Consider the following 27,624-nt stretch of genomic DNA (forward strand, 5'->3'; position numbering starts at 1 on the left):
ACAAATCAAGACACATCTTCTAAGGAAAGAACATCTGCTTTCTTAGATTTGGTCAAGAGTCTTCCTTATGTCCAGATGCCTTGCCCCATGATAAGTGATTTAACCAAAACTATATCCAATAGATTAGTTTCCCAACAAGAAATTGGGGTACAATTATAAAAACAAGGAAGAATGGGTGCTGGGCTAGCGAAATCCAATGTTCCCAGCATGCAGATTTCAGCATAGAGAAGAGGAAAGAAGTGTCAAACGACACACTGGCATGCAGTGTGCACACACGTATGTGCTATTGCTCCCTCATGTGTTTTTAGACCAGCTGGTGAACACCCCCCTGATCTGGTGAGGTTCTTGCTTCCTTTGGACCACTCTGACCACTGAGTTCTAATGGGACCCAAACTCTGCATCTCTGCATTTTATCTTTGGCTAAGTACCTTCAGGTGTTTTTAAAAAGAAGAGCAAACTTTCCCTAAACAATTTCCTCTGAAAAGCCAGTTTAGTTAAAAGGAATGTGGATAATCCACTGTAGGTACCATCAATCCAATTCTGGTAGAATGGAAATTCAGAAACAACTTGAAGAATCAGAGAGGACATGCTGCTTTGATTTTATGCTCTGGGCAGCTGGTGGAGCCTCCTGGAAAACTAGGAGGGTCCCAAGGAGGTGGCAGGCACCGCTATCAATTATCTGTAACTTTCTAGCTGAGAGGGATGCGATGGTGAAGCTGGCCAATGTATCTGAGGTACGTAGGTTCATTATTGTTATCGGACAAAGGAAGCATGATCTTGGCCTATAATCTAGCACAGGCACTGGGAAAACAGAGCCAGATACAGAAAGAAACCTGACCGGCAGCCGGTTACTCACTCAGCTAATGTTTATTGAGCACGTACTATGTGCCAACCCTTGTTCTGGGCTCTGGGGATACAGCAGAGAACAAGAGAGACTAGATCTCTGTTCTTGCAGAGGTTACATTTTAATAGGAAAGGCAGATAGTAAACAAAGAAGAAAAAAAAATAAGAAAAATATCCAGTAACGGTAAGAGCTCTGTGTGTTGCAGGGAATGAAAATATGGTGAAGCAATGGAGCTTGACTGGGGGATGCTTTTAAACTGGGTGGTTTAAGCTAGGATCTGACCAGCAAGAAGAAACCATTCCTGTTCAGATTGGGCAGAGTAAGGGAGGAACTGAGGCAAAGGGAACAGCTCTTGCCAAGGTCTCGGTGTGTTGGAGTAACAGAAAGAAGGCCATTGTGGCTGGAATAGGAAAGGGTGAGGGAGAGAGGGGTAGGCGATGAGTTCATAGAGGTGGGCAGGGGCCAGGTGGGCGGTTGGTCGTAAGGGCGGTTTCTAAAGGGAAAACTCAGAGGGTGTTTCCAGAAGCAGTCACTGTGGATGTTTATTAGGATGGTGGGGAAACCAGGAAGGCAGTCAAGTCAGTAAAGAGCCATATCTGGGAATTTGGGAAGTGACATAAGGGAGGGCACAGGTCCCGGGGATGCAGCAAAAGATTAGATTTCCGTAAGGAAGAAGAGGATGGATCTGAATCTTGCTGGGGATTCAGAACCTCCCCATGAAACCGCATGGTGCACCATCAGGACAGGAAGGTCCTGCAGAATAACTGAACAGTTAGTGAGGTGGGGGTGAGGGAGAAGCATGGCTCTGCATGCTACCCAGAGGTGGTCTTATGCAAAAGTGCCAGGCATTGGCAGTACTGTGGTCAGGTTACCACATCCCATACTTGGGTGGGCAATTTATTCCCAGGATCCTCCAAGTGGTGAGGTGAGAGCTATGATAGCCCTCTTACATGAGCGAAGATTGGGTTAGGCTTTGTCTGCAGGGTTATGATCTCAGTGGATCCAACTCTAAGAAGCTGAGGAAGGCAGAGAAAGCACTAAGGGGCGGTGAGTCCAGACATTCTCGCAGTGCCTTTGTTTGGAGTCTTACCACCCATTCTAAATACCAGTTTGAATTAAAATATTCCTTAAGAATAACTACCATTACTCAAACACATACAAAGAACCACATACTGGGCAAGTTGCAAACATTATTCCTAATCCTTGATTCTAATTACAGAGAGGAAAAAAACTGAAACCCAAAAATGATAGTAAATGATTAGAATCAAATGTTTATGATCACTTTTCCCCATTATGACAGAGCATAAAAGCAAACATATATGGAGTTCTCTATGAAAAGAAAAAAAAGTTACTCTAGTCCCCTCTATCAACTATTGCATATTTGAAAGTATAGTTTCAAATGTATGGATCTAGTACAATAGGCCCACGATCCATTCAGCCTTATTTGGAACTCTGATGTATATTTTCCCTCTGGCACGTTTTTAAGAATATATTCACATCACCAGGATTTATTCTTTGAGGTTTTTATAAAGAAGTGTCATCCTGTGCTACAAAGGTTAAAAAGAGAAATTCAGTGAAAGTGAAGTTCACTTTCAAAGGTAAGCAAAACAGACAGGTTTTCTAATGCAAATATATGCTTCTTAAATTAAATTAAGGAAGGGGCCTCGAGGTTAAGGTTTGATCGATTCTCACTCTGACTTTAGCACCGGAACCCGATGCCAAGCACCACACTTCAGACTAAGACACCACAAAGGAGAAACACCCCACAGGCAGTGGAATATTTTGTCAGTGAACCTAGCTTTTGGATCCTGTCAACTGGCAGGTTCAAGAGATAATCGGACTCCAGTGGAAGGCTATAGTCTCAACTTTACAATGAAAGGGCTAGCCCTAATGACTTCAAAGTTCCTTTCAGTTTTATAAAATTCTCTAGTTCTGTTTCCTAGTGAATGAACAAATGCACTGCAGGTAAAGTGCTCAGAAAAGCAGAGGAGTGTCCATTTAGGCCTGGCTGTTCATAGGACCCAGCATTTTGCTGTCTTGGTGAATTTATGGTGGATCATGGTTGTTCCCCAGCCTTGCAGATTTAGGAACTGGACTTTTTCAGCACACACTGAGATGATCAGAATCCTGGGGACAGATGCAACCTAACTCAACTCACATGAGACCAATGTATAAACCAGAAGGCCAATTTATCATAGATAACACACACATTATGATCAGCATATTCACATTTTGCAGAATAACATGGGAAGCTTGCTAATAAAATGCAGTTTAAAAACAGAGAAATAATGCCACGGAGCAACTAAGCCCATGCTCCACAACAAGAGAAGCCACAACAATGAGAAGCCTGCGCACCACAACAAAGAGTAGCCTCCACTTGCCGCAACTAGAGGAAGCCCGTGTGCAGCAACAAAGACCCAGTGCAGCCAAAAATAAAATAAATAATAAAAATAAATACATTTAAACAAAAACACAGAGAAATAAACAGGCAAAAGTGATGTTTTTCCCCAGACCAGGCTGAGTCACATAGCAGAGACCCCTTCTGTATTGGCAAGAATGCTTGGATTTCAGGATTCAAAGTTCCTTCCCCTTGGACAGGGCACCACACATGTGTTCAACTGTCAGTCCTTTCTGTAACATAGTTTTTTCTCTAGATAGCTTTAATAAATCACTGATTAAACTAGATTTTCATACATTCTTGCATAAATATTGCTTTTCCATATGTACTGGCAAAGTCAGTTAATTTTAACTATCAGAAGGCAAACTAGTCTTTCTTTTTACCAAGATCCTGGGGATAACTCACTGTGCTTCCCTTGAAGTCTCTTTCCAATTGTATCATGAATGTATGAAGGTACCAGGGTCAGGAGAGGTAAACCACAAAAATAATTTTAATTACTTAAATTACAGGCAAGTTTAAATCTGGATAAGTGGCTATAGAGTACATTATAATAATCAGGAAGTGCCACCGTCAATACATTTCAACAGACTATTTGGTGATGTAGTTGGTTGGTTCTTTGTGAAAGGATGGTAAGTGAAAGTGAAAGTGGGCTTCAAAATCATGTTTCCTAGAACAGTGTTATTCAATGTGTGGTCTGCAGGCTAGCAGCATCAGCTTCGCTTAGGAGATCATGAGAAATATTTCTTAGGCCCTACCCCAAACCTATTGAGAAGGAAGGATGGAAGGAAGGAAGGAAGGAAGGGAGGGAGAGAGGGAGGAAGGAAGATCCACCAGAGGATTATTTATGTATGCTAAAGTTTGAGAACCAGTACCCTAAAGTACAACTTGAGAAAGAAATCCCACAAAATAATCAGTTGGTCAGTCAAACAAATAAAATAAACAAATAAATTAAAACTAATCATTTAAGCAAGCCCGCAAACAAACGAAACATCGCCAACTATCTCATGCTCTCTAAATAAAACTTTTCAAAAATAGGTCCACACAAAACAATCACTGCAACAAAACAGGAAGTGAATGGCCAAGGACAACTGCATGTAAAGATAAAATTAAAACCTGGAAAAGACGATTTCAGACTTTAAGATAGGTTGAGTTTCTGCTAGCCCCGTTTTCTAAACTCTCTGAGGTTTATCACTTAAATACTCTTGCTAGTAACGAATTCTTTTCTTAACCTTTGCAAGAGCTTTGCCATACTGAAGATGACCTTAAACCAGAAGTACATGTGGGGCACAGGTAGGGAGGAAGGAGCATGAACTCTGTTTAGTATCCCCTCTACAATCTCAGCTTTGTCCTCACTTCCAGTTAGCTCACTCACACTTACCACATCAAATGCCACCTCCGTGTAGGTGACACCTAAATCTGTGTTTGCCATCGGATTCACTTCATGCTCAGCTCTTCCTCCTTGCCTACAGCACATCTTAATCTGGGAGTCCCACTGTCACCCTGAAGTTACATTTCAAACTGGATCATAGTCTATTTTCAGATCATTCTCAGCCCCTTTCTTCAGCTTCCGTGTCACCTACCACACTGCTCTTTTTCCAGTCCCTGATATTTCGTGCTTTCCTGTCCATGCTCACCCAGGTTTAGCTTGATATCCTAAATGTTACCCTTCTACGCCATTACATCTTGCAACATACTAGTAATCAATCCAAAATACTCCTTTTATGAATGTTTCTTCCCTCCCAGAGAAACAATTTGTAAGCGCTTCCCTCTACTAACTGTGTGGCTCCCTCTTAACTTGTCATCATTTTTTTTTGGAAACAACTTAATTTCCAGTGTTAATTGTTTGAGTGATCATCAACTCATACTCAAAAGCCTTAAAAAAATATGTCATCCAAAAACCCAGACAAAATCATTCCTATGTTTTTTTAGGAACAGGTGAACACAGGACAAGCATAAACATGCACACACAGACATACAGGATTTTAAAAATAGGTTTGGAATCATATTATATCACTGTCTTATACCTTATTTTTAAAACCTAACAATATGTCATTTTCCCTGGTCAATATATCCATATGCATAGATTTCATGGCTGCATAAGTGTTTTTTTGTAAAGCTATAACAGCATTTATTTAATCTACACCATATATATGGACATTTAGATTGCTTACAATCTTCTCTATTAAATACAGTGCCGCAATAAGCACCTTTATACACCCATACTTTTATCCCTTAGCAGGTATTTCTAGAATTGAACTTGCTGTATAACAAGGCATGTACATTCTGAAAGCTTTTGATACATTCTTTCAAACTGAGATCCAAAAGGTACCTATGTGTCAATATTCCCCTGAGTATGAACAGTGTGTTGGAAGCCACTGCCTCCCTATAATTAAATGTACTCTGGCTGCTAAGAAATGTTTAACTTCTAAAAAATCTAGCCGGTGAAAATAATATCTCACTGTTATTTTAGTCACCATTTCTTCGATTATTAGTGACATACTTTTGAGTGCTTGTTAGCTATTTCTATTTTTTTCATTTGTGAATTTTTCTCCCTTTTATTATTGGAGTGTTTTCATTTTTGTCCTACTGAATAGTAGGAGTCTGTTTTATACCCAGAGTATTCAACCTTAGTAATATTATACTGCAAACCTTCTTTATAAGACTGTTTACTTGCTTTTCACTTTAAATTATGGTAGGGTTGTGCTAGATGAAGATGCATAAGTATGTCTGTAGTCATAATGTGGGAATTGCATTAAAAATAAAGAATTTTAAGTCTATCATTCTTTTCATTTATAGTTTATGCCTTTGGAATGAATCGTATAAACCTACTCCCTCCACAAAGATTAAACAATAGTTCACGTTTTTCTTTTCTGACCTCGAAGGACTTACAGTCATTGCTGTGTTCTGGGAACCCAACCAATTCCCTCTGCCACCCATTCTCTGTTCCAGCAAAGTCTGATTCCTCACTGTCTGGTATCCCCCCAGTTGTACCTCATGCCTATGTTATGTTCCTGCTCTAATTCTAGCAGGAGTGCCCACCCATCCTTCCCTGACTTCACCAATATGCCAAATGTCCAATTCCTTTGTTCTCTTCCAGACTCACCCCAAACTCTCTTCTCCCTTCATGGCTCTTCTTGCCCAAACAGCCCTTTTCCCTTCTCTTTAAGTCAATGTCACACAATTTAGCATCTAATCACTCCCTTTTGTTCCATGTGTCACCTCTGTTTCCTTAAATAAATGGTCGTCTGAAGAGCAAAAATCATAGTATAACCGCCTTCTGTCTGAACAAACTGTTACCAGCCCCAGTCCTTAGATTCTCTAATCAATAGAAACTGATGAGAGGCCACCAGAGATTTGCAGGCAAAGCTTTATGGGGACTTGGGCCAAGGCTCAAGACAACAGAAGCAAGAGTCAGGTGCGCACGCCCACTCCCTTGCTTGGGTCCTTAAGTGGGGTAACAACAGGGCAGATTGGTGGGTGGGGCAGCAGGTGTGGCTTAGATGGTCTGCCCGCTGCCCCGGTGGTGCAGGGATCATGTACAGGACCCTGCTTTGGCTCCCAGCAACTCACAAATGGCAGTTGGTTTGTGGCTGTTTTGTACCTTGTTTATAATTTGCCCCAACAGCACATGCATGCAATTATTTTTCATCACGTACAGTTTCTTTGTATCCTGTTGCTTAAGAAGACCTTTGTCCATGTGCAAGCACTGCTGTAAAGGGTCCCAGGTCCCAGCCTGTCTCAAAACCCCCTATACAGGGCCAGCCTAAGGAAGAGCTCTATGAACGTGCATTGATTGACACCTTGGATTTCACATTCAGAAATTCCACGTTCCAAATCACTTCTTAATAACTATAGGATACGAAATAAATTGACACAGCACTGGACTATAAGATATTATAATTAAACAGTGCACAAACACTGAAAAATCTTATTTCCTCCTTTTCCAAAGCATCTTCAAGCCAAACATACACGAAGGTGTGGGAGACAGCAGGTGTACACAGACACCTTTTTTTTGCTAAGTCAATATTGACCTGAGAGTAAGCATGAGAATGAGCAAGAATAAAGCAAATACTTTACAGAAAAAAAAAAAGCCAAACACCTTGAGGAGATTTCACCTTTATATTTCCTTCCTAGTTCTATGTATCTTCGGAATTGAAAGTGCCGTATTATTTTGAAATTAAAAAGGAATAAAGAAAACTATAGCAGAAGCACAGATAAATATGGAGTGGTTTCATTCAACTTTCCAGAAGATTCTACAATCAATTAAAGGATGTTTAGAGAGTGAGAGCACGGCCTACATGCAGGTCATTGTTGTAGGGTCTGAGAGCGAGACAAGGAAGAGCAGGACGAGGATTCTTTCCTCTGGGGGCTGAATTTTTCGGAAAAAAAACAAAGGGAAGAAAAAATGGTTATGTGCCCAGAAAGCATAAGTGTTATCAATAAGTGTTACTAGAGTTCAGGATATGTAACAACTTCTATGTCATCAGTTGACATTTATCAAGCACCTACCAAATGCTGGGCAAGGACTGAGGGTCACCCAGCTGGAAGACCTTTGAGATGGCCCTTGGGTTTTGAGCATGAAGATGTAGGTGAGGGAAGCCATTACAGTTGGAAGAAGATTAACAAATAATTACAATTAAGTTCAGCGATGTTACATGTGAGCAAGTTTGAGAATATTTGAAAGCCCAGTGTAAGCTGGAGAAACTAAAAAACCTCAATTCCTTCATTCCCCAATGAACAAGTCTGGAAAATTATCTAGTTAAAACCCAATACTACACCCAGAGCCAGTGCTGGCCTCACTCAAAGCATTTTTAAACACGAGCTATAGCTCTAGGGAAGCAAGGGCTGACACTCTATAAGCTGCCTACAAGAAAATGACACCCCTCCCTCCTCTAATTTAGTTACTTTTGGGGACAAAAAGCATCCTGGGAACTTAAATGAGGAAAGTGCAAGTATTGTGAAATATAGCAATGTGAAAACCAGACAATTTCTCAATAGCTTCATCTCAGACTGCAGGGTGAGTTTTCTATGAAGCACTGAAACAGACCTGCATTGCTTTCCAAAACAAAACCACAATAAAAAAAATCATGGAAGAAGTATGAGAAATACTGAAAGCAAATCTCTCTACATGATTTCAATCCAACTGATGGCAGAAATGGAGGCTGGAGAAACATAATGGAAGTGCAAAGAAATGTTTCAGCGAAGGGCATTGATCTGAGCTATCGTAAGGATTTGTGGTCCATTATATTCATGTATCAAGTCAATTTTAGGCCTCTCAGTCCCCCTCTTCTCACCATTATCACTTATAACAATCTCTTGGAGTTAATGGTTCTTATTTATATTTTATCATTTTCATAATATGTTAATATATTGGCATTCTTTACAGAACGCTGAAACACATTACTACTAGTCTAATATTGATTGTCAAGACATTCTTACCAAATAACTAAATATTCTTATGATGGGAAGAAGTGGCAGGAAACTGAAATATAAAAAGGTCAGGAAACCTTGGGGATATGGTATTAAAGCAAGTTCTAGAATCAAAAAATTTGGCCTCCCAGACATCTCTCTCTCAGAATCCTTTCACCTAACCAAAGCGCTGTTTTCATTTCTGATTATTAAATTCCTTTTCCAGACTTGGTTAAAATGTTTCAACTTGCATTAAATATATATGAAGTATGGTATACTGTTGCTTTTTAAGCATGGGTTAAAAAATGGTTGGTAGTCTAGTTGTAAAAAGAGAAAATGCTAAATTGGCTTTCCTGTGTTGAACTAAGCTCTCCTTCCCATCTCATACACAAAATAAGAGAAAAAAGTCATCCTTGCAGGTCTATGTTTAGGATACTCCCTGAGTTTCCAAAGAAGCATGTGGAACTTGATCATCAAACTTTAAAAGGCTATGAAATATAAATACATTGAATAGAATTAAGTGTCATTAGAAATACATGTCCTTGATTTACCTTTTTTATAGGAAGAGTAAACAGTTGAGGCTTTATGATCTGCTGTCTTCTAGATGGATTTCAGTTGGTAGATATTTCTATATCAACCCAGCATAGCATCTTCTGCATCTTTTGTTTTCTTCTTTTCATTGTCATGTTTTAACTTTAATTAAAATTCATGTTGGGGCTTCCCTGGTGGCACAGTGGTTGAGAGTCTGCCTGCCGATGCAGGGGACACGGGTTCGTGCCCCGGTCCGGGAAGATCCCACATGCCGCGGAGCGGCTGGGCCCGTGAGCCATGGCCGCTGAGCCTGCACATCTGGAGCCTGTGCTCCGCAACGGGAGAGGCCACAACAGTGAGAGGCCTGCGTATCCCCCCACCAAAAAAAAAAAAGAAAAAAAAATTATGTTGGAAGTGAGAAACAGGACAAGTACAGGGGGAAAAAAGAAACAAAATCAGATTTCACTGAGGTTCATTAGATTTTCCAGAGTCACTTTTTCCAGCTCAGTTATTATACCAGGATATCCCTCCTATGGTCAAGGAGCACCAAACAAGTCCACGAGATGAGGGTTATCACGAAATATAATTTTGCAGTATTCCCAAGATAATAACATAAAAAGGAAAATCCTGATGTCCAAACTCTCGGGACACGAATATTTGCTCTAATACAAAAATGCCTCAGCTAGATTCCAACCACTTAGGAAGATTTGGGCTGCTTGAAGCTGTCCTCCCCTGCTATTGCTCTTTCAACTTGAAATACGAGTGGCAGACAAAGCAGATCAACCTGGATCACAAGTGTGGCCCCATGGGATGGACAAGAAGCAAAGAAATGTTTGGCCCTGCTGACCCCAAGCACTGCTGGGATCCCCATGAGGGTGTCACACACACAAAAAAAGACATTTCTTCTTCTGCCAAATGTGAGAGGCTCCCTTTCAGCTCAAACCTCAATCCAGAAGTTCATCTTCTCACCAAAAGGAACAGACTTCAATAACCCTTATCACTCCAACACAAAGGGGCAGGTCAGTCCCACAGGACACAGAATCTTCAGGTTAAGAATCCAAGCACTTAACACATATATATGGAACCTAAAAAAAAAAAAAGGTTCTGAAGAACCTAGGGGCAGGACAGGAGTAAAGATGCAGATGTAGAGAATGGACTTGAGGACATGGGGAGTGGGAAGGGTAAGCTGGGACGAAATGAGAGAGTGGCATGGACATATATACACTACCAAATGTAAAATAGATAGCTAGTGGGAAGCAGCTGCATGGCACAGGGAGATCAGCTCGGTGCTTTGTGACCACCTAAAGGGGTGGGATAGGGAGGGTGGGAGGGAGACACAGGAGGGAGGGGATATGGGGATATATGTATATGTATAGCTGATTCACTTTGATATAAAGCAGAAACTAACACACAATTGTAAAGCAATTATACTCCAATAAAGATGTTAAAAAAAAAAAAAGATCAAGGGTAGAGCAATGCCAAGAAATGAGGAAATGACGGCAGGTATTGCTTAATGAAAAAAAAAAAAAAAGAATCCAAGCACTGATGTCAATCCTTGTGTAATAAGGAACTCATCAAGGCATTTTTCAGTGTTTAAAAGGAAGCAAACCTGCCTAGAAGATAAATGATTCAATTTTCAGTACTGAAATGAGTACCTTATACATTTATTGTAAAATTATTCATAATGGCAAAACGGTGGCAAAAAAAATCCGCGCCCATCGATGGTCAATACTTGCATAAAATGTGATGCAAACACACTAGAAACAATTACCCTGACAATTAACAAAAAGGACATGTCTAGTGAACTGGGGAGAATGCACAAAGTATGTTTTCCATTGAAAAAAGGAGTAAAATAACCTGCTCAGTTTGATCTCAGATACCATAGATCTGATTGTATGTTTGTATGAGCATAAAGAATGTTATAGAAGGGCACATATGATTTTTTATTAACATGTTATTTCTGAGAGTTCTTCACTGACCAGTGTGGTGTGCAGAAGAAGATTATTAATATTTTCAATATATATCTTGAGTTGTTTCACTAGATACGATTAGTCTGGATTACTTTGCAATAGAAAAATTTACTAAATGTTGAGGAATTACATATATAGAGACTATATTTTCTACAAATGGTAATAAGAGCCTTGATGCAAAAAAAGAACATGGTAGAGAAAAAAAAAATACAAAACTTCAAAACAAACATAAGAGATTCAACACAACTTGGAAAAATCAAGAGGCATCCAAACCAAAAACACAGTTTGCAGCCACAACTGGGCTATTGTTTCCATACATTCCTTAGTGAGGAAGCCTTTGAAGTTGACATCAGAATCCCATCTTATATCATCTATCGTTACTTCGGACATATCTTTATACCTGCTTAGTTAATTGTATAGGGAAACTAGAGCTTTCTTTTCCCAAAACAGGTATTTTGTCAGTCTTATTTGATCTTTGAAGTTGTCTTTTCAAAATTTTGAGTTAAAAAATCCATATTGCTGTGGATATTTACATGGCATAGGGAGATAATATATGACTATTATACTCAAGATCCTCTGTCTCAAATAAGAAAAATAGACAAAAAGATGGGCCTAGCACTCAACCCATCTCCTAGCTGCGTCTTCTGAGTTCACCTCCTGATATGTCCAACTCTCCACCAACCCAAGGAAGGAAGCTGCATATACAAGCTGACAGCAACTGCTCAGGAATGGCCTCTCCAGTCCCCTCAAACCACCACCACTGCCATTTAGTCCTGACCTCCTTGCTTGTTCTCATCCCCAATTTCCAAATACTGGCTGTCTTTGAAATACACTTCTGTCCTTCCAAGTTGGCATGCATTCTGATGTTCTTGCCAGCATCTTGGGAAGCAACACTGTGTCAGTTTTTCTCTTCTCTCCTCTTCTCTTCTCTTCTCTTTTCTCTTCCCTTCTCTTCTCTTCTCTTCTCTTCTCTTTTTTCTCCCCTTCTCTCTCTTCTCTTCCTATTGCAGTTTCTGACTTAGCTCACATGCTATCACAGTGTGTCCCATTAGCTGTGTATATAACCTAACTCTAGCCAACAGTCCCGGGGTCCTAGTGTCCCACATGCTTCAGGGGAGAAAGGTAGGGTAGGGAATGATATATCAGTCGGTATATGTAAAAGAATTTACTTTAATAAGACTTATTTATGCTATACAAAATGCCTTTTGACATAAAGCATCACAGAGGTGAAGGGAACATTCAGCAACTCTGGTTTTAAAAAACACTACCTTCAGCAACAGAGGACTGCATGAGACATACTGAACAACACGGATTAATACACACTAAAAACCTTTTGTTATGCACTCAGCCTGCACCAGGCACTCTACTGGATCCTGCGGGGCATTCAAAGATGAAGACCCTGTGGTCCTAGTCTTCAGGGGGTTCACAGACTAACTCTGAAACAAATCTGATCCTGATAAGTAAAGGTATATTTGAAAGCCAAAAATAGATTTACAACCAAGCAAGAAAAGAAAGTCAAAATCCAATCCACTCTACCTTGGAAAGAAATGGGAAAAAATAAAAAGTAATAACTAAAAAGATAGGAGGAAACTGAGAGCAAAGAGAACAAAAAGTAGGAAGAAGTTTAGGAGCTAAAGGCAGGGAGGCAAAGAAGGCAAATCCATAGCAGACAAGTTGAGGATAGGAGAAAAGGGGTGAGACAGAAAGGGCAAGGGGAGTGGAAGCTGTGAAACAGAAAGAAAAGAATTAGTTTCCCAGGAAGGACAATCTGGGAAAGGCAGGGAGATGGAGAGGATGCAGTGTAAATGTGAGGTCACTGCAGACAGACATCCTAAAGGAATAAGGATGGAGAAGTGAGTAAAATGAACTTGGCAGAAAAGACAGATCATGAATAATAATAACAATAATAGCTAACTTTTCTTGGACCTCTATTGACCTAAACTGCAATGACCATGTTGAAATCTAGACACTCGTTCACCAGGACCCACCCTCTAACATATGAATGTGCTGAGAGTCAGGGTACTTAAGCACGACTGCATTCATATCTTCAATTCAACAGTTCTGTGGATCCCTGGGCACATCAGTGGCCCTTAAACATCACTGCCATCTGTTTAGCATTGTACAATTCTTATGCCAATACTGCTTTGCTGGTTTTATAACTTATTCTATTGGATTACCCCACTCAAAGCCAGATCCTTTCTACATAGAACAACAGAGCTTCGCTCATGATTATATTTTTGAGCAGATAAAAATTTTATATGAATATTTTATACATAGAAATTTCAAATACATGTAAAAATTTTATTTCAATATTCTTCTAAAAAACACCCTTGTTTCCAGTCAAAAACAATATGGCTTTTATCCAGGTCGTCGGTAGGAACGAGTGATGGGTAAACCAGAACAAGAAAAGCAGGTGCTGGAAGTTATCAAGTGCATTGATATGTGGAAGCAGAACAAAGCACTAAGCTGTCCTCAGAAGCATTGAATTTTTTACTTTTTCACAAGACACCAAAAGTCTCAACTATATGACTCCTCCAAATCAAGTTCTATATTCACATCAAAGTTTTTCCCGAAGATGGTTCTTTGATTCCTAAACTATCACTTCCTTTGCAAACAGCTCTTATCCTTTGCCTTTGGAAAGAAAAATAGTCAAATTCCAGACATTTTCAAAAATAAATTAGAACTTGATAACATTAGCCTCTTATTTTCTCTTTCTTCTTTTCTTTGTTTTATCTTTGGTGCTTCTCCTAAATCACTTGTAAAATTAAAATCATGGAACTGCCATTTTTTTCTACCATGCTATTGACAGCCTCATCATTACAAGCTTTGAGGATCATTAGAATTTCCACAATATAAACAATAAACAATGAAATTGGGGAAAAATTAGAGTCAATCTATCAATAAGATTTCTAAAAAATTCTATCAAGAGTAATGGAGGAAAAAGAATATATATATAGTTTGCATAATACATTATCAATATATCTCAGATCATGGGAAGATACTACATTTTTGAAAGAAAGTAAAAGTTATTAGTCATCTGTATTTTGGTGAGACTCGTCCCTTTTTGCCATCAGCTAGCAGCAAAAAACTTATTAGACCTGAAAAGAATGAGTATATGTCTCCTTAAGACCACTTTGCCTCTCCATATTTCTCAGTGGTCATTTAGCCTCAGAGAAAATCAGAACCATCGAAACAATTCTTAAAGTTTCCAGAAATGTGTGTGTGTGTGTGTGTGTTTTATGTTTGTGAAAGAGAAATCAAAGCTTATTCATTGAATCTGCTGATGAAATTTGGTGAGATCTGGCTAGAGGGCTGGGAAGGAAAACTGAGTAATTAGGAGGAGAATCAAAACATTGGGTGATTATGAGAATTCTCCCTTCAAGATTGTGGGAGGGGAGGGAGTTTTCGGGTGTGAGCATATGCAGGGGTCTAAAGAGACAGAGAAAAGTCCTTCTTGACTGAGGTGGGGGGAGAAGGCCATGCTCTGGACCTGGCATCCTTGTTTTCTTATATTACTGAAAATAATAAAAATCAGAATAAAAATGAAGGAAGCATTGTGCTTGGCTTAAGGCTAGAGAAGCAGTATCTTCAGGGTGCTCACCCACTTGTGAAAGTCATGGTGGGTCTGACTGGGGTGTGCATATGTGTAGACATGTCTGCTTTCAGAGGCACACAGATGTTGCAGGGTTGACAGGGACCTCTGGAAACCAAGAGAAGTCATCCAAGGTGAATAATCATGGACTTGGGGAACAGGAGGAGGTGGCCGTTTTAATACGTGTAAAAAAACCCATGACCCTATTTAGAAACAGAAGAATTTAGAAAGATTATGCCATAAAATAACTATTGTGCCAGGAACTTGCCTCCTGCTTGGACCCTAAGCTGAGAGCCCAGGGAAACACCTGTTACAGTCAAGCTCTTTTTCTTGCCAATTGGTAAACAATTCTACCAATTGCACAATGAAAAAATTCTGTGAACCTGGCACCCAGATCTGGAACTCTCAATTGCTCTCACCACCAAAGGTCAATCCAATGTATCTGCTTGTGACATATTTTAGCCAAAGAATGTTAATGACATTTTCCAATACACTGTGCTGTTCTAACACATGTCCCACCCTGGAAATTTGGGATTACTAAAATACAGAGATATCTTGAATGCCAAAATGTCACAGTAGGTAGAGATATGGCCAGCTTTCCAGGCTCTCCAACCACTTTAGGGACCCACAAAAGCACTGACAAGATGAGAAAAATGTATTGCCTCCAAACAAAAAAGAAACCTGTGAAACCAAATTCAGCAAACGTTTGTTTCTACAAAGCATAATACATTGCCAACTTTATTCATTGTTCTATTTAGTAGAGACTGAAATAATATTTCTTTGTACCTCAAGAAGATCTGTAGATTAGATTTTTTTCATTTTGCAAGAACACCTACATATACAAGATGGTAAGTGCACATAAATTCACAAGCACACATAAATGAATTTACTTGTACTCAGAGAGTTTTAGTGGCAAAATAATAAAAACTCTTCCCATATTTTATTACAAAAAATATAATTTGATGTGGAATATGAGTACACTTTAATATGTTTAATATATTTGTTGAGAAGTGGGAGGCCCCTAAAGTGTTCAGAAAATATGGAAGTTTTAGAATGACCCTTTACTTCTCCCATTGTTAAAGGACGTCGCTAAATTTGGAGGAAAATTCTTCCCTGTTCATGGATAAACAACAAGGTCCTATTGTATAACACAGGGAACTATATTCAGTGTCCTGTAACAAACTATAATGGAAAAGAATGTGAAAAAGAATATATATATGTATAACTGAATCACTTTGCTGTACAGGTGAAATTAATACAACCTTGTAAATCAACTATACTTCAATAAAAAAGTTTAAAAGATCAGAATTCTTCCCTGTTCACTGACCTATTCCCTTGTACTTTTTCCTCAACTTTTTTGTGTTTAACTTCAACAAAGTTAAACACAAGAACAAGCCAGAAAGGGAAAATTCCCTGTTGCTAACATAAGTCCAGTTGTCCTAACAGATGAATAATAAAGTGTAAAGTCAATGGTTAACTTTTTGGAATAAATTGAGAAAAGAACATCAGAAATTTATTCTTTTCCGATTTCCCTGCCTACCTAGATTACAACACAACATCTTTACTTCTGAAGGCACAGTCTCGACTGGTATGCCTGGCAATGGACAAGAGACCGAGGGGCCGAAAGCCAAGACCAAGGCTAACACAGGAGCTATCACAACCCTTCAAGGGACTAGCATCAAGCTAAAAATAATCTGCTTCTCTCATCTCTCAAGAAGAAATTCAACATCATGGGTATGTCATATGGTTTTCTTGTATGATATCCCTGAAAACAGTCTGAAATTTTCTTCCAAGCTTTGTACACACTTCTTCAAATACTTCATCTACTCAAAACTATTTGGGGGACTTCCCTGGTGGTCCAGTGGCTAAGACTCTGTGCTCCCAATGCAGGGGGCCCGGGTTCAATCCCTAGTCAGGGAACTAGATCCCACATGCCACAACTGAAGATCCTGCGTGCTGCAACTAAAATATGCTGCATGCCACAACTAAGACCCAGCATAGCTAAAGAAAGAAAGAAAGAAAGAAAGATTTTAAAAAACTATTTGGGACTTTAAAAGTATATTTGCTTAAAAATGCAAAAATAAAGAAAGAGAGAAAAAAATGTATATTCGCTTGAATTTTAAGTTACCTTAGTTCTAAGTTATATCCAGGATGCCACCATCCAATCTGTGTGAATAAGTTTTAAAAGTGGCAACCTAAGAGTTTACAGTCATCAGTAATAGCCTCAAATATGACTTGTATACATAAGAAAACCTTTTAAGAAATCTTAAACCGTTCCAGAAAACCAGATAGCATTCTGTTTCCCATTTTCCTTTTCACTAAATTGTCATCAATCAGAAATATGACTATGATAAATAGCAGTCCCTAGATAAAAATAGGAAGACTTCTCCAAAATTCTCGTTAAATTCTATACATGATCCATATTCAGCTTGAAAACCACCAGTTAAGAATGAGATAAACAGAAGGTCACGTGCATCTGGGCAATACATGCCAATTTCTTAACCCTAAGGTATAATGATAAGAAAACTAATTCTAGAAAAAATTAAAAATCAGTTCCCCAAAACACTTACTACCAATATTTAGAATATCATGAGATTTATTTTACTTCTATTATGCCTTACTTTCCACACAACAGGAAAGGATATTATCAGGGTTGCCTTGACTGTGTATGTAGTCTAGTTTATTTTTGGTATTTGTTAGTCATTCATAAAAACAAAATTCAGGGTTCCATTTACTTTCATTAATTCAGGTAACAGGGGCTTTGAGGAGGACCAAGAAGAGTACCTAGTGAGAAAGAGAGGAAAAGAGAATGTTTTTGTTTATGTGTCCTGGAGAAGATATTATTTTTCTCCTACAATACCATGCACTCGGTTACTAGAGTATTTTTTCCCTGCTCTTTAAAGGTTACTATTCAGAAATTCAGGGATTTGAAGGTTTTGCAAACTCCAGTCAAAATAGCATTTCATCTATCAATTGTTATTTCCACATGTACACGAGCTCTTAGATTCATTCATGAAACTAGGGCTGTCGGGATCTTTTTTTTTTAATTTATTTAATTTAATTTATTTTTTTTTTGCGGTACGTGGGCCTCTCACTGTTGTGGCCTCTCCCGTTGTGGAGCACAGGCTCCAGACTTGCAGGCTCAGCGTCCATGGCTCACGGGCCCAGCCGCTCCGCGGCATGTGGGATCTTCGCGGACCGGGGCACGAACCGTGTCCCCTGCATCGGCAGGCGGACTCTCAACCACTGCGCCACCAGGGAAGCTCGGGCTGTTAGGATCTTAATGAGATCAACTGGTTTGGCCAAACACATGCATCACTATTCAGCTCTTATGCCACCTGGAGAGAGCAAGTCTTCGCATAAGGCCTAATTTTACCCACTCAAGGAAGAAAACTTGAACCACGACAAAGCCAGCAATGATGATTAAAGAGTGCCTGTCACTTGGCCTCACCCGTGGGAGCTGCTCTCCACCCAATCCTGGGTAATGGGGGTGTTTCTCTGGGTGCCCTGGATTTAGATGTGGTGAAGGATGCAGACAGTTTCATGTGTCAAGCCTCCAGAGTCGTCAAAGCAGTGCTTGATCTGCTCTGTAGAAAGCGCTGAGGACCCGAACAAAAACTCATCAGTGCACAAATCCAAGGTCATCTCCCAAATATCCCTAATATATCAAAGCAGCCTCATCCATCTCAAAGCAAGAGTCACAAATGCTAAGCCTGGAAGGGATCTTAGGGAACCTGTCCTAGAAACTAACTCACTGACACACAAATCAGAGAATTCTCCCAAAGAAAAGCAGAATGAATGTCTTATAATTTACTCTCCATCCACTAGAAATTGGATGTATATTAGAGGTTGATGTTCTGAGCAGAAAAACTTCATTCAGATATCTGATTCTACATGGTATATAGTTCCTGACCAATAAAGCTACATGGAAAAATAAAGTTATGTGAACAAATTCTCTGCCAATATCAACTTGAAAAAGAAAAATTCAAAACCAAAACAAACAGAATCCAACTTACCTCGGTCCACACCTCTCCTTGCCTTTTGAAAATTGCTTTCGAATGTTTGAAATCTGAAAATAAAGAGCCAATTCTATAGGCTTTTTCAAGGCCCTGAAAATGATCACTTAGTAAAAAATCTTTTATTAGTATTAGTAACCCTATAGAATGATAATCTCTAGAAGATAAGAGATTATAGTTTTCACGAACAGTCTTTCAAAAACACTGTAGTTAAAGCCTCTTTACTATAACATCCCTGCTAAAGAAAAAGAAACAAAAGTTGTCTCTTTGTGTGACTATGTAATTTTTAACACTAGCAACAAAATTTTCATATTCATACCAAACTGAATATCATATTCTCAAACATCTTAAAAAAGAATCACACTGCCACCTATTTTGCTCTAAGTCACTGATCCTTACCATGTATCACTCTTTTGTTTAGGGATAAATGGCCTGAAGGTTTTCTTACAATAGTTCCATAGATTAAAGTAGCAAAGAAACAGAGAAGAAAACCATTTATAATTTCAAAACAAAGGAAAAACTTCACTTTTACTTTTTGAATGTGTGCTTCATGGGAATAACTTTCATCTTTCCATCTGTATTTCTTTCAGATCCATTCAGTAACTATGTGTTTTGCAATGAAATGGCATTCCATATTTAAAATAAAAATTGGTATTTTATGTTGGTTTCCATTTTCAAATAGCATATTTTTAATCACATCCAAGATAGTTCAGCATTTTTCCCACTACTGCCAAAAATAGCAACACGTACCCTCAACACAACGTATCATAACATATCCTCAACAACACACGTATCACCACACACACTTCTGCTCTTGGGCTCCCCTCAGCCCCATCTGTACTCTTGCTGCGAACAGCTATAGCATAAAAATGTCTCTTCTCACATGCTTTTGATATTACACTATTTAATCACATACAGCTGTGGCTTATGAGGCTGTTACAAAACACAATTTTAATGTAGTACTTGAAGTCAATTTTGGATAAACATCAACCATATACTCTGAATAAGAAGTCCAACACTCCAAAGATTTTCTTTTAAAGGAAAACCCTGGTTGTCTTAGAATTTGGCATGGGCATCATTGTGACTGAGACTTCTCTCTGCCAAAAAGACTGATAATGTCAAAAAGGATTGTGTAAATCATATTAGTGCAAAAACGAAGCTTTCCATAATTCCTGGAGCCAGAAAGACCTGGAATGATGTGCATCCTTCCTTCTCTTTGGCCTCTTCCTTCACGTGGCCCCTACCTCCAGCCCTCAAATACATTTTAGTACTTCATGGAAATAGGTTTGAGTTATAATTCTGTTTTTCTTTTTCCAAATTGAGAGAAAGTGAAAGGAAAATGTGTTGGAAAGATACTGTTCAAAGAAATATACACAGTGTTTCCCTTAAGTTTGGAATTATTCTGGGAAAAAAAAAAAAAAGCATGAACTTTTTACATTTCTACTCCTTTTAGTAGGCACCAAACTTAGTGTTGTGAAAACAATGACGACATTAGAGAAAGAAAATCCCAATGCAAACAAAGATTTGGAGGAGTAAAGAAAAAAAACCAAATTGAAAAGGCAAGGTAGCCTCTTGTTTCTCTGTTTCTCTAATTTAAAACCAATTAAAATAGTACACATTCTAACAGGAGATAAGATCGATCATCATTTCATGCTATCATATAACCCCCCTGCAGTGAAAGAAATATGTGGAGTTATTCCTAAAAATTCTCTTGCTGTAAGATTTTTAGAAAACTGGTTTTATATGTTTCAGTCCTTCAAAGGAAAACAGTACCTGGGAGTTTTCAAGGCTGAAACATACAAAACTGGTTGGTAACTGGCAAGTTACCAACTCTGACTATCAATGCAAATCTGAGGCAGGAAGTACTAAGGAAATTCTAAACTCATTCCCTCCCTCTGCAAGATTTTCTACATTTTCATGTGCGAGGAATGTGTGAAGGGTTGTTTTGTTTTGCTTTTGTAGGACCTGTACATTCACATCTTTAAGAATATCCTTGGCCCCCCGGGGAGGCTCCCTCTTCCTTTGCAGGGCACCCTGGCCTTGTGTTTTCAAGTGTCTGCTCTTTTCATGGCACAACTGGGGTCCAGCTAGACATTTAGAGCCGGGCGGCTGTCCAGCTGCAGATGGTTGGAAATTCAGCCTGAAATCAGTGTGCTGGTGATGAATTACTCCTCCACCTGACCCCAACTTCACACCAGGCTCTGAACAGAATTTGAGCACCACCAGCCAGGGAGACCTGGACAGGGTTCCATGGTCTGAACCCCTTTCTTCAAGGTCTTCTGAGGAAGCAGATGGCCAAAGAAGGGCAGGCAGCAGACTGATGAAAAAGCAGAGTGATTAGAAACTGCACTGAACTGGGAGAAATAGAGTGATCTGGCAAGGGCGTGGAAAGGAAGAAAAGACAAACTTGCTGTGTGCGCTTGGGTGAGTTTTAAGTTTCATGAAGATGACTAAAGTTTTCTAAATATCACATATGAGAGAAATATCTATTTCTCAACTGCAAAATATCAACTCACCAGGCTGTGACCACGTTTTACTCTTCAGCTTTCCCAGTTCAACTCATTTGTTTTTCAAAAAAAACACCCCCAAAGTACCTCGAATTCAGATTGAAATTCACCCTGGGTCTCATAATGCAATAGCAACAGGTTGGTTATTTGGAATGGGCTGTAACAAAATTCTTGAGAAATATTATGTTACAACTTAAGCAAACATCATTACATATATTATCATTAAGCTAAGAAACTATTTTTTGATCTCCTTTCTCTAAAACTTGCTGATTATTATGGGTGGCTTTTCCAACAGCAAATTCGTTTTGATGAAACTCTTTTTTTAAAATCCAGTTATGTCTCTTATTGAAATATTATGACATGTCACCAAAATTTCTTCATTACTTCTAAATAAAAGTAATGTTCTTTTTAGAAATTGCTTCTTTGGCTAGGAAAACAAAATCGGTCAAAAGGAAGATTGACAAGTGACAACTTTGAATGTGAGGTCTGGGAGAGTAAGCATGTTATACCCACATTACTACAAGGTACAACAGCTACAAGTCAGCCATGGGTTTTCCTTTTATTTGACTTACCCATACATTTTTCTAATATAACATTTTAAGCATCTGGAAATTTTTTCAAAGAAACAAAAGCATAAATATCTTATTTCTATTTTTTTTTTCTTTTGAAGCAACAAAGTGAAGAGATTGGTTCTAATGTGATGGGTAATAAGGGGAGCAGAGAAAGCAGGGAAGTGTCACAAGTTTTTCTAAAACTTAAATTGCATTTGAGGAAATGGAAGACAGTTGCATTTATTTCAAAATCCGTTTTCATTTTGTTTTATCATAAGAAAATAGCAGCTGCATTTAACACACATATTTAGGTAGAAAGAGAAGGCTCAGTATTTTGGCATTTTCTGAATGAATACAATAATAAACATCCCATGAAGATTTTCCAACCCAAACTAATGTCAGCAAATAGCTTTCGTGGGTGAGTTAAAAACACCTGAATTTAGAGAACAGTTTAAGGCACGGTATCACCAGAATATGATTTTTGTTGTCAACCACAGAATTCTATTTTTATCAACCATAAATATTCTTTACATATTAGCATCATTTTAAAAAGCAATGATTTTAAAATTGGATTAAAACTACAAGCCAAGGCTGGAAGGACAGTGGATTTTATGGAATTCCGCCTAGGCTTAGCAAATAAATCTAAGCAGCATGCATTTCCTTCAAAATTACTCTACGTTATATTTTGAGATATAAGTGTAAAAGGAGCAGAAAGTGCTACTGAAACAACCCGGTTGTTTTCATGCTATGCTGGGGTGTGATGAGACTTTATTATACAGTGTGAATGCTGTCAGAAAGTTCCCATATTTTAAAATATTGCACAGTGACCCTTCCTCCCATTCCCTGAGTGCCTAAGTTCCCAAACAGGGCACATTTTCATATCTTCAGCTTCCAGGAATGTCATTAATGTCTGTCATTTCAGAGCCACTGTAATGATAGTTGACAACTTCACAGCACTGTCGAAATTTTACAACGTAATAATCAATATGAACTACAATGATAGCCAAAGTAGCTGATCTTATACTCCCTACCACCCTGATCTGATTACCCAAATATCAGCTGAGGTCGCCTAATGGATCTAACTTCTTTAAAAATGTTCCAGAAGTTGATGGCTTTGACTAGCTTGAAAGTAACAAGATCCAGATGCTGCCTGTCTACACAACACTAAACTACATAGGACCCCAAAACAGATTTATTTTTAAATTCCCTCTCTATTTTTCTAGCTCTCTTTTCCCTCAACACCCCATGTTTCCTCTTTACCCCAAACAACACACACACACACACACACACACACACACAAACTTCCCACCAGTGTAGCTGGTCCTGTGTCTTTAATATAACGTGCCCGACATTATTTCCTGCTAGCAATAGGTTAAAAGAAATCTCAAACCAAAAAGCAATTATTCCATTCATTTTGATCTAAAGTTTCTTTTCTGAATAGACTTCATCGGAGAAAACGAGAACCAAAAAGAAAGCATGAATTTTGAAACATTTGGAAAAATTTAGCCAAATGACTAAAGGGGATGGAATGTGCGATATTTTTCATGCAACCTTTGTTTGTTGTTTCTGTTTCTTTGGGGGATGAGAAATGACTATAAATTTCTCCTTTTAACTTGTCCTTGCTTTGCCATTTCTTTGAGGAAGGCAGGCAGCCGTTCTCTTCCCAATCCCCCAAAGAGTTAAAACTCTAGCCACTGGAGCAGGCGGGCTGGTCTATTTATTTCAGCAGCAGCCCAAACTAAATGCTCACAAAGGCAAAAAGCAGTGTGAGTCGACCTTGGAGGGGCAGGGCAAATTGTAAAGCGACTGAGAAAGGAAAGGAAAAAAAGAACAATCTTTAATATAATACTGAAAGTCTGCTGCCTGATCTGGTTTACAAATCAGCATTGTTTGGTGAGAGAGAATAAATGAGAGTTAACTACGGCATGAATTACCAAACCCAAATCACAGCACCCAGTCCTGGTGACAGCACAGATCACTCAGGCATGCCTTGTTCACTCCTGGCGTATTTACCAAGAACACGGTAGAGTCTGGCTAATGCAATATAAAATAATATCATCCATAAAGGAATACAATCCATGCATTCAAGGGGGAACAACCAACATTTTCCCCTGAAATTAAGTCCGATGTAATTGACAAATTGGAGCAGAGATTTCACACCTGAGAGTCTTCCATGTCTGAACTGCAGGATAAAGTTCATGATTGGCATGACCCACTGTTCAGTGACGTGGTCTTGCCACTGGCCCCCTCATGATCATTTGAGCACACACATAAAGCCTAAAGTATTTAACCAATTCATGTCCAATTATCATCAGTATATTTCATCGTTTTTCAAGACCCAGGCCTCCTGATGGCAGCCAACATCTAGCTTCTAAAAGTAAAGAACATCTATTGTAAAGCTCCTAAATTCACTCTCTAGCATCCTGATCATCCTCAGTATAAAATAAGGCCATAGAAAACACAAAAATGTACCCAAGCAAACTCTAAGAGACTTGAATTAGTTACCGTGTACCTTCCCACACCCGTCTTTCATGCTACACTCAGCGGTTAAAAGTTTGAGTCGCCCCCACCCCGGCGTGTCCTATCCAGTGGGAAAAAACCTTTTAGAGCCACAAACAAAGAACAGCTCACCAGAAAAGCCCCTGAAATTGTATTCTTGTGCCTGATCATCACTGTTATGATCTCCTTTTTAACAACCCTGCCCATCGGCCAAGGACTTGACGGATATCAGGAACACCTAGGCAGCCAAATAACAACAAAGGAACTCAAGTAAAACTATTATCTCTTCTTAAAGAGAAAGCACCCGTTCCAGGCTTGCTTTCTTCTTATATCCTTCTCTGCTTCATTAACTCCATTGCTATGTTACTAATTTCAAAGAAGCAGGAAGAGGTGATGGGGTAAGGGGAGGGAGGTGGTAAATAATAATTCCCATGCCTGTCTGTTTCCCATCCCAAGTTCAGAAGGACACCCCACTGCTGCCAGACTGTGGAGCGAGCCATACCTTGGTTTGGAGATAATGAGGATAGTAGTAAGTGTACTGGGGGTACATTTGTGGCTGATCCAGGCGTTTGCCCATGTAGCTGGAATCTCTATCTCCGAGGCAGGGAACTGGATGACAGGGTATGTGCCCCAGGCCGAGCTTCCTCTGGAACCACTATTCCTGACAGTCCCGATGACTGATGAGGCTTCGGAGAGTCTTCCACCACTCACTAGTTCCAACACAGCAAGAATTTTAAAAGGAAACACACCAAAAAAAGAGGGAGGTGGGGGATTTGTAGGAAAACCCCCACACAGCCTCCCCAGCTCTCGCCTGGGGTCCACTTGGGATGAGGCAGTTTGTTCTCTACCCGGCTGTCCGTAGTGATGTCAATTGCCAACGTTTGTAAAGGAAAAAAAAAAAAAAAAAAAATCAAAGTCCTTTTAGCACAACTCGGAAATCTTGCAGATCAGCTTCCTGTCTCCTGTGTGTCTCTTTCCCCACCTTAAAGAAAACGAAAAAAAAAAAAAAAAAAAGAAAGAAAAAGAAAAAAGAAAAGGGCGGAGGGAAGAAAGAAAAAGAAAGGGGAAAAGAAAAACTAAAAAAAAAAAAAAAAAAAACCTCTCACAGCTCAGTTGCTGCTGTGTCCCTCCCAGAGTGACATGGTGTTCGGTGCTTGTCCTGTCCTTTCATTCACGTCCCCTCCTTCCAGCCAGTGGGTGGGACCCGGAGAGCCCCTCCAGGGAGCAGCGTACGCAGTCCAGAAGGCTGCAGTCTTTCCTCCAAGAAAAAAAAAAAGGCTGCTTCAACCCCTGCTGCAAGCAAAGTTCCGATTCCCTCTACTGGCTATCTCGAATAGCAAAGCGGTTTTTGCAGCAAAGCTGCTGCCGCTGCCGCTGATCCCGGGGAACTCAAATGTGGGCGGCGGATGATTCCTTATCCTTCCCTCCATCAACCCCGCACAAGAGCTGCCTTCTTTGCTTTGCTTGCCAAGTTTCAAGGTAAGCCACACTGCGAAACAAAACACAGCAGACCCCGGGAGGGACAGGAGGACGAAGGGAGGAAGGGAGAGAAAGGAAAAAATCAAGGCAGACGGGCTAAGCTTGCTGGTGAAAATGGAAAAAGTGTGTCCCGGATGCTTTCAAAACCTGTGAACGCACTAAAGCCGAAGGAATCCAAGACCTGCTTTAGAAACTAACCTTTTACTTCTCGGAGAACGTGGAGGATGGTAAGTACTGAAGAAATGTTGTAGTCTACTCCAGGACTGCTCGTAACAAGCCAGGCATCATCAGATCACAATCAGCAACTTATCACAGCAGAAATAATCAATCTCATCATTACATCCATTTTGTAAAAATCTAAAGAGGTGTCCCCTTCGGTTTATGATCGTCTTGATAAATAAAATCACTGTTTCTCTCACTGTCTATCTCTTTATGATTCACGGAGGCTTTAATCACTTTCCTGACATCATCATACACAAACACAAAGAACAAAAATCATAATCACTTGGCAGGGTGTTTCTCCACCAATAATAAGTAGTATTCTGACGTGTCTATCAGCTGCTACATTATAATACAGATTGTTTCAGAGGAAATATATTTCCTTAAAGGGTCCCTTTTCAAGGCAGGCGAGGCTAAAATTAGACGTGCCAGCTGTTTTGCTGAGGGCTCACGCATGCCCAGAGCGTGGGCAGACCAGCACTGAACTCCTCTCAACTTTGTCAAGTCGGCTGTATTCTCCCCAGCCCAGAGTTGCCTTTTCAGATGAAAGGTTCCCGGTACAAATCCAGCTTCCTAGGCAAGAAGACCAGAGAATGCGGTCCCATGTACAAGCCCTACTACCCCTGGGGCAATGGGCTTCCCGCAGGGGTCTGGTTCCTGGGAGCCCTGTGAGTGCAGGTAGGTTCCTTGGAGACAGATCAGGATGGTGGGCACACAGTTTTATGTTTGACTTTTGACAAGAATGACGATCGGAAGGAAGGAAGGGGAGAGGGTGGAGAGTAGGAGGTAGAAGCCCTGTCACTGAGAAAATTAAATCAAGTCTGCCAATGTTTATGTGTTCTTCTGGGACTCAGAGGTCTCATCTAGAAAATGGAACTACTTCCAACTTACCTAGCTGGAGAGAGTCAACTGAATCAGATACTAAATAAAAATCACATTGATTTTAAAATTCTTTGCAGCATCTCACTACTCAGACAATAGAGTCCTGACTTTTGGTATACTTTTCAAGTCACTTACAAACCTAACTTTCTTCTCCAGAGGCAGGCAGTAGACCCTGTCCCCCATGTCTGATGCCTGAGTGACACTGCCCTGCTTTCAGGTCTGGGCTGTGCTCTCAGGGCCTTCGGTCATCCCCTCTGCCAGGGGGGCTCTCCCAGACCCACCTTCAGCAGATCCTCCAGCCCGCCCTTTGGTCTCAGCACCACCCACACCCAGTGGCTTCCTATGCACTCTGGCTTTCCCACAGCACCTCGTATTTACCCTAATACAATGCTCATCCTATGTCACTACCTATGAATTGCCTGTTTTCTCTACGATGCTCTAAAAGCATCAGGAAAAGCAGGAAAGGAGGAGGTCCCATCATTCTTGTTTACCTTCATCTTTTTTAAAACTGGCATGGCATCTGGCACCAAATGGTTGCTCCGTAAATGTCTGAAGAATAAGACATCTTAAATATCAGCAACAACTCTAACCCAACTCATATCCATCTTTCAGTACATTTCTGGGTGCAGGGGATATAGTGCTACACAGATCAGAACAAGGCGCCTCCTCCCACCGATGCCACTGCCCACTTCATACAGTTATTATGAGAATTCACTGAGTTAAACAT

General features: G+C 39.8%; 1 protein-coding gene across 8 annotated transcripts in view; it reads right to left on the minus strand.

Annotated features, from left to right (window-relative positions):
• RBMS3 (RNA binding motif single stranded interacting protein 3) overlaps positions 1 to 25,368 on the minus strand; it is a 725,561-nt gene extending 700,193 nt beyond the window's left edge. For all 8 annotated transcript variants that reach the window (XM_060162485.1, XM_060162484.1, XM_060162489.1 and 5 more), the window contains exon 1: positions 24,820 to 25,368. In XM_060162485.1, coding sequence (XP_060018468.1) covers positions 24,820 to 24,894 — 75 coding nt within the window. In that variant the 5' untranslated portion in view covers positions 24,895 to 25,368. The remainder of the gene's footprint in view (positions 1 to 24,819) is intronic.
• Between the last annotated feature and the right edge of the window lie 2,256 nt (positions 25,369 to 27,624).

Source organism: Lagenorhynchus albirostris, chromosome 10 (genome assembly GCF_949774975.1).
Source record: "Lagenorhynchus albirostris chromosome 10, mLagAlb1.1, whole genome shotgun sequence".
NCBI classification, from domain to species: Eukaryota; Metazoa; Chordata; class Mammalia; order Artiodactyla; family Delphinidae; genus Lagenorhynchus; species Lagenorhynchus albirostris.